At 43.4% G+C, this 12,762-nt stretch overlaps 1 protein-coding gene across 1 annotated transcript in view; it reads left to right on the plus strand.

The window, feature by feature from the left end:
• LOC122789922 (forkhead box protein O1-like) overlaps positions 1-12,762 on the plus strand; it is a 292,875-nt gene that overhangs the window by 136,979 nt on the left and 143,134 nt on the right. The window contains exon 2 of the mRNA XM_044057386.1: positions 971-2,233. Within this exon, the coding sequence (XP_043913321.1) occupies positions 971-2,215 (1,245 nt within the window). The 3' untranslated portion in view covers positions 2,216-2,233. The remainder of the gene's footprint in view (positions 1-970; positions 2,234-12,762) is intronic.

Raw genomic sequence — 12,762 nt, forward strand, 5'->3', positions numbered from 1 at the left:
ATGGAACGTTATGGTAGGTGCATAACTTCTTTTTTTTCTTTATCCTTTTTAACCTATGCATTTTTTAACATTTTTTGAGTGGTTTTCTATCGTGCTACACCAAAGCGATGTAAGAGTCCGCTTTCTTGATGTACTTAACTAATGCTTCATTGCCTTCATTCCAGGTGTCGTCCAAAAGTAACTGCAGATCTGCTTTATCACAGATTGTACTTTTTAACTGTGCCACTTCCCTCACTTCCTTCTGATTACTGCATACTCCTCATTTGTGCAATATTCTTCTCAGTTTTGTCACATTTAACTCTATTTTTGATCTTGTGCACTGAAGTTTAATTTGGATAATTGTCTTTAGAGTGTCACACCTGGGTAATTAGTAAACTCTGCAGTGCTGCTGTGGAGTCTGGTTGGTTGTGTTAAATCGGCATTTTTGTTATGTAGCCATTTATGTAGTTATTTAAAAATGGATGGTCAGATTACTTTTGTTGTACTGTCTAGCCTCATTATGTCTTCCCAGACATGTGTATTTAGATGTTCTCTGCTTTACAGTATTTAATGCTATTTACCTGACCTGTCAAGTGTTGTTTTTTCCCAATGGGCTGTGCAGAACTGTGCATCATACAAGGATATTTTGTTCTTTTTAATCCCCTTGCTGTGTGTCTGTTGGTGCCCTTCTACTTTAGAACCGACCTGTTTTGAGTTGCATTAGTTCATTAGATGTTAACAGAGTGTCATCTTTAGACGCTGTCTGCTATCTCCCTCCCCCAAAAAAATCCTCCTTGCCATTATACATGAGGAATCTGTCTGACAAATGAACTGGAATGAAGCATGTTGATACCTAAAGAACTGCATGTTAAGCCATGTTAATAAAGCTTGCATTGATAGACAAAACTGCACCTTTAGACAAAGTTTAACGCTTTTAAAGGGTTGATGATTTCATTTTTTTCACCATCTTATTCTTTTTCTTTCATTTCAGAATTCTATCCGGCACAACCTGTCTTTGCACAGTAAATTTGTCAAAGTGCATAATGAGGCATCTGGAAAGAGTTCCTGGTGGATGCTTAATCCTGAAGGGGGGAAAGGTGGCAAAACTCCAAGGAGAAGGACATCATCTATGGACAATAGTAGCAAACTAGCTAAAAGCAGGGGAAGGGCAGCCAAGAAAAAGGCAGCTGTTCAGGCAGAGCAAGACAGCAAAGCAGATAGTCCTGTGTCCCAGTTCACAAAGTGGCCTGGTAGCCCCTCATCACGGAACAATGATGATGGAGATGCTTGGACTTGTATTCGGCCAAGGACAGACTCTAATGCAAGCACTATAAGTGGCAGGTTAACTCCAATCATGCTTGAGCAGGATGATGTGCAGGATGAAGATGAATTGCATCCTTCTTTGTACAGTTCATCAAGTAACATGCCTCCACCATTGACGGAACACATCATGGAGGAACTAGAACTAATTGACAGTTTGAATCTTATGTCCCCAAAGGCATCATCTGTGGCATCAACACAGCAGTCTTTGTCAAGTAACATCATGCAGAGGAGCTCTAGTTTCTCTTTCACATCACAAAATGCAAGTACAAGCCATACCTCCACCTATGGCAACTCTCTATTTAACCCAGCTGACATTTCTGCTCAAAATTTGTACAAACATCTTACTGCACCACAGACTCTGGAGGCTCTTTTGACATCAGAATCGCCTCCACCCCGTGATGTCATGATGACACAAGTTGATCCAGTTATGCCGCAAACAGGAAACAGGTTAACCAGCCAGGACATGATGCTGCTGGGACAGCAAGGGACCCCAAGTAAAGTCAACCAGCTTGGAAATATTCAAAGCCAGCAATCTGCTAGCATTGGTTCAAGTACTTTGTCTGCTTCCATAAATGTGACAGCAAATCCTCCAAGTTCAACTTGTATGTCTCCTCAGAAGCCATCTCTTCAGACAGCAGCTAGTCAATCCATGCATCTTGAAATTCAACAAGCACTCCTTTCTGCTGGAACTGCTTCTTTTGGGACTGCAAATACTGCAAACCTTGAGAAGCTACCCACAGACCTTGATATTGATATATTCATGGATAATCTTGACTGTGATGTGGATTATATCATTAATAGTGACCTCATGGATGGAGATGGCTTGATGGACTTCAATTTTGACCCTAGCTTGCCCAATCCAAGCTATCCAAGTACAACACAAGGATCTACCCACAACTGGGTTCCAAGTTAATTTCTGTACTTGAACAAGGTAAACTTAGATAATTTGGAAAGAATCAATGTTTTCTGTTTTTAGTGTATTGCTTAGCTGTGGTGCTGTGTAAGTTTGTGTATAAGGTATATTGTGGACTATTTCTCCACTGTGTACTCAAAAAAGTTTGTCTTTTACATTGTTAGTTGATTATAACATAGGAATTTATGATCCTACACCTTGCACCTTGATCTATACTTAAATTTTGCACATATTCTGCATAAACCTTGGAAATGGTCTAATGGTATAGAAACTGAAGACACTTCAAGCTTATATTCTGCTTTGCTCATTTGTGCAGATTGCTTCTATTCACTTGTATGAGACTATCTCAATTCAAGACACCCTGGCAGCAGGATTTGCCAAAAGAACTTGTTCCATTTTCTTAGATTGACTGATGTTTTCTTCACTTATCTGTGGAGAACACTCCTGCTGCTCTTCCAGCTCTAACAACACTCTGATTTCCTATGATATCCTCCTCCCTGTTCTGTTTTTTTTTCTTTCAAACACCTTTATTGAGTTAACACTTGTGACTGTTGCTCAGAACAGAGGTTGATTATTTCTCCTGCATTTAGGAAGTCCCTGTTTTGGTTCAATACAGATTTACCACACTTGGATTTATTGTCTCTGGTATATTGGCCCTTACTTGTTGCCGTTGTCTGGTCAGCATGGTATTTCAGCATTGCCACGTGTCTGCAGATGTATGTGGCCTTACAGGTTTCGTTTGTGTTTGTTGAAATGCTGCAGGATGACATTTGCAACTACAAGTAAAATAAAATCATTTATTTAACACAAGCACAGCCATTTTGTAAAGGAAAATGGTCATTGGCACAGAGATGAGGAGCAGAGGAAGTTTTAATCATTAGAATCCTGACTTTGCTTTTGCCATCATTAATATGCTGATCATCTTTCTGGAAGGTCACTGTAACAGTTCTTTAATTTGTTTTTATCCTTGAGCTCTTCATTCCTGGCTAGAATTTTGTTTTCAATAGCTGTGTGCATACACTTGCATGCCTTCGTTGAAGGTTGGATGTCGGGCTGGCACCTCAGCTCCATAAAAATCTACTGCCAATCATTAGCGGACCGGAGTTCCACTGTGGCGACCCCTAACCGGGAAAAGCCGAAAGAAGAAAAATAACAGCTGTAGGCATACACTTAGAATTTCTACGGTGATCATGTTCCAGTGCTTTAGGGGGGAGGGGACACCATTCTGCAGTTGAAGTTCTAATTCTGAGGAAGGTTCCAGTACTCAAGAAGAAAAAAAATTCCCCGAGTAGAGAGTTGCAGTCATTAAGAAACTTGTAACTGCCAAAACACAAGACCTTGTCAGCACCTTTATTGGTATTTTTATGTTTCATTTAGGAGCATCACCATTGAATATACCTACATTACAGAAATGTCTAGTCTACTTGCAGCTAAATCAGGCTCTGCCTTAGCTGAAACGAAAAACTGCTCTAGGGGGAACTACGTACCCATATGTCCAGAGACTCCCTGTTGGTCCAGTGACAATCGTACAGATTGCAGGGGGTCCTGCGTTCAGTCCCCAGACAGTGGTCAAGAGTTTTCTTTCCTGTTGAGTTGCATATCTTGGTGCATTTTTCCTTAAATTATAAGACTTTGCAGTAAACTATATTGAAACCACAGTTTATGGGTAAAACATAGACGTGAAATTTTGTAGGTACCTGTGAAAATTCAGAAGGGTAAAAAAAAAAAATAAAGGAAACCTTTCCTGATTCAACCAGTGAAGAGGAAACATTTTTATATGATGAGATTCATTAATTTTCTTCTCATTGCTGTGATATAGCGTTACCTTTCTCAAACCTTAGGATCGCCTCCAGATTTTTGTTGTTTATGCATATCTGAAATTTTGTGAGCTTTCATGTGGCCTGTAGGGAATTCCACAACTTTTTAGAAAAAATAGAATGATGATCCCAGATTCAAAACTACTTTGCTGCATTTTTCAGGATGCATTAAAAACTTTTTTCAACTTTAAGGGCAGACACTTCTACATCTGATGAGCTGTAGAGGTCACCAGTGGACAGGGTGGTTTTATACAGTTCCTGTAAGGCACATCCTACTGTTGTTGTGTCGTTACTAGTTACAATAGAAAAATTACCCTTGTGGCATTTCCCCCTTTTAAGAACATTCAGAGTTGTGAGGTAAATAAATGTATAGGGAAAAAGCATGCAACTCCATTACCTTGGCTTTTAGGGCACTTTTATTTTAAACAATGTAAGCTAATTAATAATTTAATTTTGGACCAGATTCAAGAAAATATTTTTTAACAGAAATTTTGCAAGTATAGAAGCTAGTGGCTGCATCGGATAAATCAAGAATTGAATTCACATGCTACTGTAAATGTTTGTGCATGTGTTGTCAGTTTGGTCTGGTGTTGAGAATGCTGGAATGGCTTGAATACTCTTAGAAAAACATTGTCTGAGCCAAGTCACTTAATGGTCAAATGAAGCAGTATTTTAGTTAAGTCAACAGCAGATGATATTGCTGTGGATATGGGAAAGAAAGTCAAAACAAGATACTCATTTAAGGAGATGTTTTCTAATGTCTGATTGGATCAGAAGAGCTACAATGCAAAAAAAAAGTGAAAAAGTGTATGTACACATTGTGTGTGTGTGTGTCTGTGTATGTGTGTGTATGTATATATAATATGTGTGTGTGTTATATAGATTCATAGGTAGGTACTAGATTATCGGCCCTAAGGCCTATACAAGCCTAGCCAAAAAGGTACCCTGGCTTTCACCACCCAAGAAAATTATTTTCCTGTGCCCCTGTTGAGCAGAGCCACAGAGGTGATCCCCGGGGTGAATTTCCTATTTCCCATCCAATCGTCAAGATTTTTCTTGAGGTGTGCTAATGAGGAGCTTTGTTTGTTATAGATAGGTAGTTTGTTCCAGAGTATGGGAAGTCTCTGGGACAGGAATCTATCCCTCCAGCATGTTCTGTTTATTGTGGTGACAAGGTTTAGGTCCCTAGAGCGTGTAGCTCGGAGGGATTGGGAATGTCCTTCAAGAATGCAACTGCAGTCATAACATATGGGTTGTCCTGCCTCAGGCAGCCCTCGGTCGGCCGGATTCCAAAGTCTGGGTCCGACGTCGGCTGATGTCGCACTTCTCTCCGACGTCAGAGCGGCTGGAGTATATAAGCATCAGCCGACGCCATCTTCTTCAGTCTTTCTTGCCACGCGGTGCCCGAAGCAGAAGCAGTTCGCAAGTGCCGGTCGGTCAGCTCCTGTATTCTTCGAAACCGAAGTCATCAAAAAAGCTAAGTACCCCGTTGGGGACCTTTTCTTGCCTCAGCCGATGTCAGAAATTACTGGAAAAGTAAATAATTGTTTGTCTTGTGGTAAACAAATACCTCATAAGGATTTCCATTCTTACTGCCTCCCTTGCCTTGGCCCAGACCACGACGTCTCTGCCTGTGCCGCCTGTGCTCGCTTCAATAAGCGCACTCTCAGGCGCCGGGCGGAGTTCGCTGAAGACTTTTTCGGCGAAAAATTTGATTATATAATGCCGTCGGAACAACCGACAACGCATACTCCTAAGAAATGAAAAGACCGGGACCGACATCCTCGGCCCGCGTCTTCCACCGACACCACGCCAGAACTTACCGCGAATGCCCCGGCTCCCTCTGAGGCGGTTATTCCACCGCTTCGAACCGAAGACACCGCATTACCTTTACCTCCGATACCGGAGGCCACTCCGACGCCAGTCATTGATTTTCCTCCGGATACTGAAACCGAGGAAATGCCCGAGACCATTGCTGTTGATAAGGTCACTCCTGCACGTGGAGCGGCTAGGCCTCCCATGTCCATGTCTATCAAGGCCTACACACGTGCTAAAGCAGCCAGCAAGGCCAATCATCTTACTGCTAAAACCTTACCTCAGCCTACTCCTGATACTCAAATCATGTCTTTGGCCGCAGATTTAATTTCCCTGATCAGAGGTTCCCAGGCACATCCTGAGAGAGGATCACATCCTCCTCCTGATAAGAGGCCCAGGGTTGAACCCACTGTCCCTCTTTCTTCAGATGAAGATTCTGAGGACTCTGTTCACTCCGAAAGCCAGGAAGAGCCCTTCCAGACCTATGAGGATTCAGATGCAGAGGACTCCATTCCCTCAGCCTCTCCTCCTGAGGATATTTCTTTTGGGGAAGTTCTGCATTCCATGAGGGAACATTTTCAGTGGCAAGGCCAGGAATATTCAGATTCCAGAAAGCCTTGAACATTCCTTAAAAAACCCCAACACAGACCCTTAGCTATTCCTCCTGTGCTTGATGTTTTGGATGATCTATACTCTGACTCCAGTGTTACCCCTGATACTCTTCCTCCTGCTCCTGTCAAGCCTGACAGATACTATAGGGTCCCAGAAACCCATTCTCATTTCTTTAGGGCCCATGCTGTTGATTTAGAAACAATTTCCCAGGGGCCTAAAGGGGTTTCAGCTACCACCTCCAAAAATCCTTTGCCTTCCGACAGGGAAGCAAGGTCCTTAGAGAGATGGGGGAAGAAGGTTTACACCTCCACTACTTTATCTATGAGAGCTCTCAATTGTCTATTTCACATGTTTCAATATCAGGATTTCCTGTTAGATGATTTACAGAAAAAATTGGCCTCTCCTGAACCTTTAGATAGGAAGTGTTTGCAAGAGGCTGTGCATAATTCTCAGCAGGTTAGCAATCACTTTCTACAGTGTGGATATGATGCATTGGAAGCTTCATGTAGGGCAGCTATGACAGGGGCGGTCATTCGTAGACATGCATGGTTAAAAGATCAACCTTTACCAGATCATGTTAAGGCAAAACTTCTTGATGCACCCTTGGAAAAGAACAAGCCTTTTGGTGCTAATGCTAAAGATGTGTTAAAGTCCATTGAGGAAAAAGCCAAGTCAGTTCAGACAGTCAAAGATTTCCTCCAGGTTCAGTCACCCAGATTCAGCAGGAACTGGCCTTCTAAAAACTGGTCCTTTCCTAAACCTGAAAGATTTCAAAGGGGCAAAAACAGGCATGCCCGAGGAAGAGGGCAATACAGAGGATCCTACAGGGGACGACAGTGGCAACCAGCAAACCAAAGAAGTGACACAGGGGTTTCTCTTGCCCCGCAGGGACAAACAGAAGCTCCTTTGGGCGGAAAATTATCCTTGTTCTCAAAAAATTGGCACAAACTGACAAAAGACAAATGGATTTTGGACATTATAGACCACGGTTACATGTTCCATTTTCATACCTTGCCAAGAAAACAGGGCATGCCAAACCTTCCACAAAATCAAAGGGCAGAGGCTATCAAGCAAATTTCTCTGCTTGCTCAGATCAAAGCAATAGAAAAAGTTCCACAACAAGAACAAGGTCAGGGGTTTTATTCAAGACTGTTCCTTGTTCCAAGAAAAGAAACTCAATGGAGACCAATACTGGACTTGTCCGCTTTAAACACTTTTCTCATAGTACCAAAGTTCAAAATGCTGACTCTACAGCAACTCCTTCCCATGCTGGGCAAGGGGTCTTGGCTGATTACTCTGGACCTCAAGGAGGCATACCTGCATGTCCCTATCAGACACAGCTGCAGAAGATACCTCAGATTTCTTGCAGGGCCAGAGCATTATCAATTCTCAGCATTGCCATTTGGCTTATCTACTGCCCAGAGTATTCACAAAATGCCTGGCATCAGTAATTGCTCATTGCAGGCTCCAGGGGATTCAAATCTACCCGTACCTGGACGATTGCCTCATACAAGCGGACGACAAACTAACCTTGACAAAAAACTTGAATTATGTCATACACTTGCTACAGGCTCTGGGATACACAGTCAACTTTCAAAAGTCAAGACTTCAGCCATCCCAGCAAATAACCTTCTTAGGAGCCAAACTAGACACAGCTTCTCAAATGGCTTACCTGACAGAAGACAAGCAAAAGAAGTTAACTCATTATTTCAAAAGTTTATCAAAGCTCACCCAGATGACTGCAAGGAGATTCCTACAGGCCCTGGGTTACATGGCATCCTGCATTCTCCTGGTTCCACTAGCAAGACTACACATGAGAAAGCTTCAATGGTACCTAAAAAGCTTATGGTCTCAACACAGCAACAACCTAGAAGCAACTATACCGCTCATTCCATGTCTTCAAAAGGAATTTCTATGGTGGGCCACAGTAAGCCAGTCAAACACAGGTATGTCGTTCAAAAAACCTCAGATAACACAGACCATAACCACAGACGCCTCAGACCTTGGATGGGGGGCGCACATGGAGGGCAGATGTATTCAAGGACAATGGTCTCCAAAGGAAACACATCTGCATATCAACCAAAAAGAAATGCTGGCAGTAATGCATGCCATGGAGGCCTTTGGACAACAACTTCAACAAGGCCGCCTACTAATACGGACAGACACCACCACAGTGATGTGGTACATAAACAAGCAGGGGGGCACTCATTCTTACCCCCTTTGCAGACTGACAATGAATCTTTGGGAAAAATCACTGAGTCTAAACATACAGTTACAATCCCAGTTTGTTCCAGGCAAAGACAATGTTCTGGCGGACAGTCTAAGCAGGAACTTCCTAGACCCCCACGAATGGAGGTTACATCCAGACATCTTTATACGACTCACCTCGACATGGGGCAGGCCGGACGTAGACCTATTTGCCTCCCACCTCAATCATCACTTACAAAAGTTCTGCTCAAGGACATATCATCCACAAGCATGGAAAATAGATGCTCTCTCATTCAACTGGAGCTCCCTAATAATCTATGCATTTCCACCTCTGCCACTGATGACCACAGTGTTACTAAAGATCAAAGCAGAGCAGCCCAAGGGGATCCTAATAGCTCCAGACTGGCCAAGACAACACTGGTACCCACTACTACGGAGCATATGTCACAACAAAACGTGGGCCCTTCCCCAATGGCCCCAACTTTTGACTCAACACAACTTCAGGACAGTTCATCCCAACATCCAGACGCTACAGCTAACAGCTTGGGAGATCCCATCAATAACCTCAATTTACCTCTCTCCAAGGAAGTTCAGCAGATACTAACAGAAGCCCGCAGACCATCCACCAGAAAGGCTTACTCAGCCAAATGGAAGAGATTCAGCATTTGGAATACCAACAAGGGTCATGATGCATCACTTTTGAGCATTCCACTCATTCTGGAATACTTGGCAGATATGCTACATAACGAACTCTCATACTCTTCCATAAAAATTCATGCTTCAGCTATCTCAGCTAGATACAACACTGATCCACCTGTGTTTTCACATCCTTTGTTAAGGCAATTTCTTAGAGGAATCAAGAATATAAAGCCCCCAAGAAAGGCACCAGTACCAGCTTGGCACCTCAATTTTGTCCTAGAAAAATTGACTCTACCTCCCTCGAGCCAGCAGCTTCTGTGGATTTACAATTTCTTTCCTGGAAGACAGCTTTCCTGTTGGCCATTACCTCAGCAAGAAGGGTTTCGGAATTACAGGCCCTAATGGCAATACCACCGTTCATAACTTTTCACAGAGACAGGGTCTCCTTACGAACCAACCCTACCTTTCTGCCAAAAGTGGTATCTAGGGTTTCTTTAAATCAAGCAATCCACCTGCCTACTTTCTTTCCCAATCCTGAGAACAAAGGGGAAACACTCTTACATACCTTGGACATTCACAGACAACTTCGCTACTACCTAGACAGAACCAAGACCAGTAGGAAGTCTGATCAGCTTTTTGTAGCTTACGCCCCTGGAGTACAAGGAAAAGCAATTTCCAAACAGACAATTTCAAAATGGATTGGACATTGCATCAGATTTTGTTATTCCTTCCATGGAAAGAGTGTACCAGCCAATGTCAGACCACACTCCACCAGAGCTACAGCCACCTCTACAGCTTTCTTAAGAGGGGTGCCTACAAAAGACATTCTAGAAGCTGCTACATGGAGCTCCGTGCATACATTTTCCAAACACTACAACCTCCCTTTATATTCCAGATCCAGAGCAGGCTTTGCTTCGGCAGTCCTGCAGGGATTGATAGCTACACCATCCTTTTCTTAGAGCATACCACCTCCCCCAGCTAAGCTATGGTATTCAACCCATATGTTATGACTGCAGTTGCATTCTTGAAGGACATAGTACAGTTTTGTACCTACCATAAATGTAGATGTCCGATAGATACGCAACTGCAGTCAGGTTTTCCCTCCCTCCTTCCCCTCTATGCCTTGGGTCCACTCTTCTCCCTGTTATCCTTAGCTGGGGATATCTGTTATGGTGTATCTGTTTATTGCTTATTTATTTGTCTGGAAACCTGTTATTGTCTTCCAATTTGATTACAGCCTTCCTTGGAGGGCACCTGGGGCAAGAAACACTGAAGAAGATGGCGTCGGCTGATGCTTATATACTCCAGCCGCTCTGACGTCGGAGAGAAGTGCTACATCAGCCGACGTCGGACCCAGACTTTGGAATCCGGCTGACAGAGGGCTGCCTGAGGCAGGACAACCCATATGTTATGACTGCAGTTGCACATCTATCGGACATCTACATTTATGGTAGGTACAAAACTGTACTTTTCTTTAAGTGGAGCATGTCCAACAGCTCTGGGTTTGACATAACTTTGTATGTTATGCAGAGATCGCCTCTGAGTAGGCGATATGTGACGGAGTAAAGTTGGAGATTTTTGAGACCGTCTGCGTAGGGCATCTGTTTGAGGCCAGGAATCCTCTTTGTGAGGTATTTCTGCGGCCTTTCTAGTTGTTGTAGATGTCTTTGTGAGGTACATACCAAAAGGGGCGTTGTACTCTATAATGGGTTTAATGAGTGACGAGTAGAGGGGAGCAATGACCTCTATTTTCCTGGATGAGAAACCTTTTGTGATGAGGTGTGCCACATAGAAGGATTTCCTGGCTACTGTGGCAATGTGATTATCAAAGGAGAGACTACTGTCCACCTGTGTCCCAAGGGCTCTTATCACAGTTGCAGTGTTAAGTAGACTACCACCTATGTGGTAGCTCATGGGTACAGAGTTTTTACCAAAGGGGATGACAGTGCACTTTTTGGCATTGAGCTTGAGGCCATGGCTTTGACACCAGGCATCTGTCTCAGTGAGGCCCTTTTGTAGGATGTCCACATCGTTATGAGTTTCAATTATGGCTCCTAGTTTGCAGTCATCTGTGAACTTTGTTAGCCAAAGACCTTCTGTGTTAGCCTGTACTTCAGAAAAGTAGATACCAAACAGGAGAGGCTCCAGGAGTTGAACCCTGTGGTGCTCCACTTGTCACTGGTCTGAAGTCAGATTTGGAGTCTGCTACTTTTAAAAGTTTGGGTTCTGTTAGTGAGCCAGTTGGCAACCCATCTTGTGACATAGGGATTTATACCTAGTTTAGTGAGTTTATCTATAATTCCAGAGTGGGGGATGGTGTCAAAAGCCTTGGTGAGGTCTAGATAGGCTGTGTGAAGCACCTTACCCTTGTCTACGGCTTTGGTGACTGCTTCAAAGAAGTCAGTTGGGTTTGAGACATGCTGTGCCTTGTACAAACTAGAACTGGGTGGGGTCCAGAGTTTGGAGATTACCAATGTCTTTGTTTATAAGTTCCATGACTATACATTCCATGGCCTTGCAGACCAGGCTTGTTAGGCTAATGGGACAGTAGTTCCCGGGGTCCGTGGTGGCTCCCCCTTTGTGGAGTGGGATAACCATTGCTGTGCGCCATTCAGTGGGCACAAAGCCTTAGGTGATGCTATGATTGAACATGATGCTTAGGTGGGGTGCCAGTTCATTCTGTAGTTCATGTAGAACGCAGCCTGGGATGTTGTCAAGTCCCATGGATGTTGTTCTTGCCTTTGGAGAGTATGGTTTTTACCTGTGCAGCCGTGATTACAGGAACTTCGCATTCTTCTGGTATAGAGATGGGCCCTTTAGGGGGTCGGGGTAAAGTTAGCACTGAACCTATCTGCCAGGATGTTGGCAATATCAGTTGGTTCTGTATATTTAGTGCCATTGTGCTGTAACTCAGAGCAGTTGGGATTGTTGCCATTGAGATTCTTGACATAGCTATAGAATGCTTTGTGGTTGCCTTTAGCATCAGTGACAATTTTGTTTTCATAACTAGCTTTGGAGGATTTTATGAGGGATCTCAGCTTCTTACTGAGGCTGACCAGGGAGTTCTTCCAGTCATGGGATTTTACTCTTTTTGCAACAGTTTCTTCTGTTGTAGAGTTTTATGGCAGGGGACCACCAGATTGACTTCCTTTTTTTTTTGGAGGATAGCATCTTGGTTCTGTTAGGGATAGCATGATTGATGCACTCGTGTAAGTGCTTATAAAGTACATTTGTGTAGGATTCAGCAGTCGTACTTTTATTGTCCGTCTGCATGGGTGTCATGAAGTTTGCCACTTCTGTCTTAAGAAACATGAAGTTGGCTTTGGAGAAATTTTTTACGGTGGTTTTCTAATTGGGGGAGTGGAGCGGGATGTAGATGTCTAGGCTGATTAGCTTGTGTTCGGATCTGACCAACGAAGAATTGACCTCTGGTGTGGAGCACCAGTCGTCCATGTT

Source organism: Protopterus annectens, chromosome 15.part0, assembly GCF_019279795.1.
Source record: "Protopterus annectens isolate FY-2018-M chromosome 15.part0, PAN1.0, whole genome shotgun sequence".
Lineage (NCBI taxonomy): Eukaryota > Metazoa > Chordata > Ceratodontiformes > Protopteridae > Protopterus > Protopterus annectens.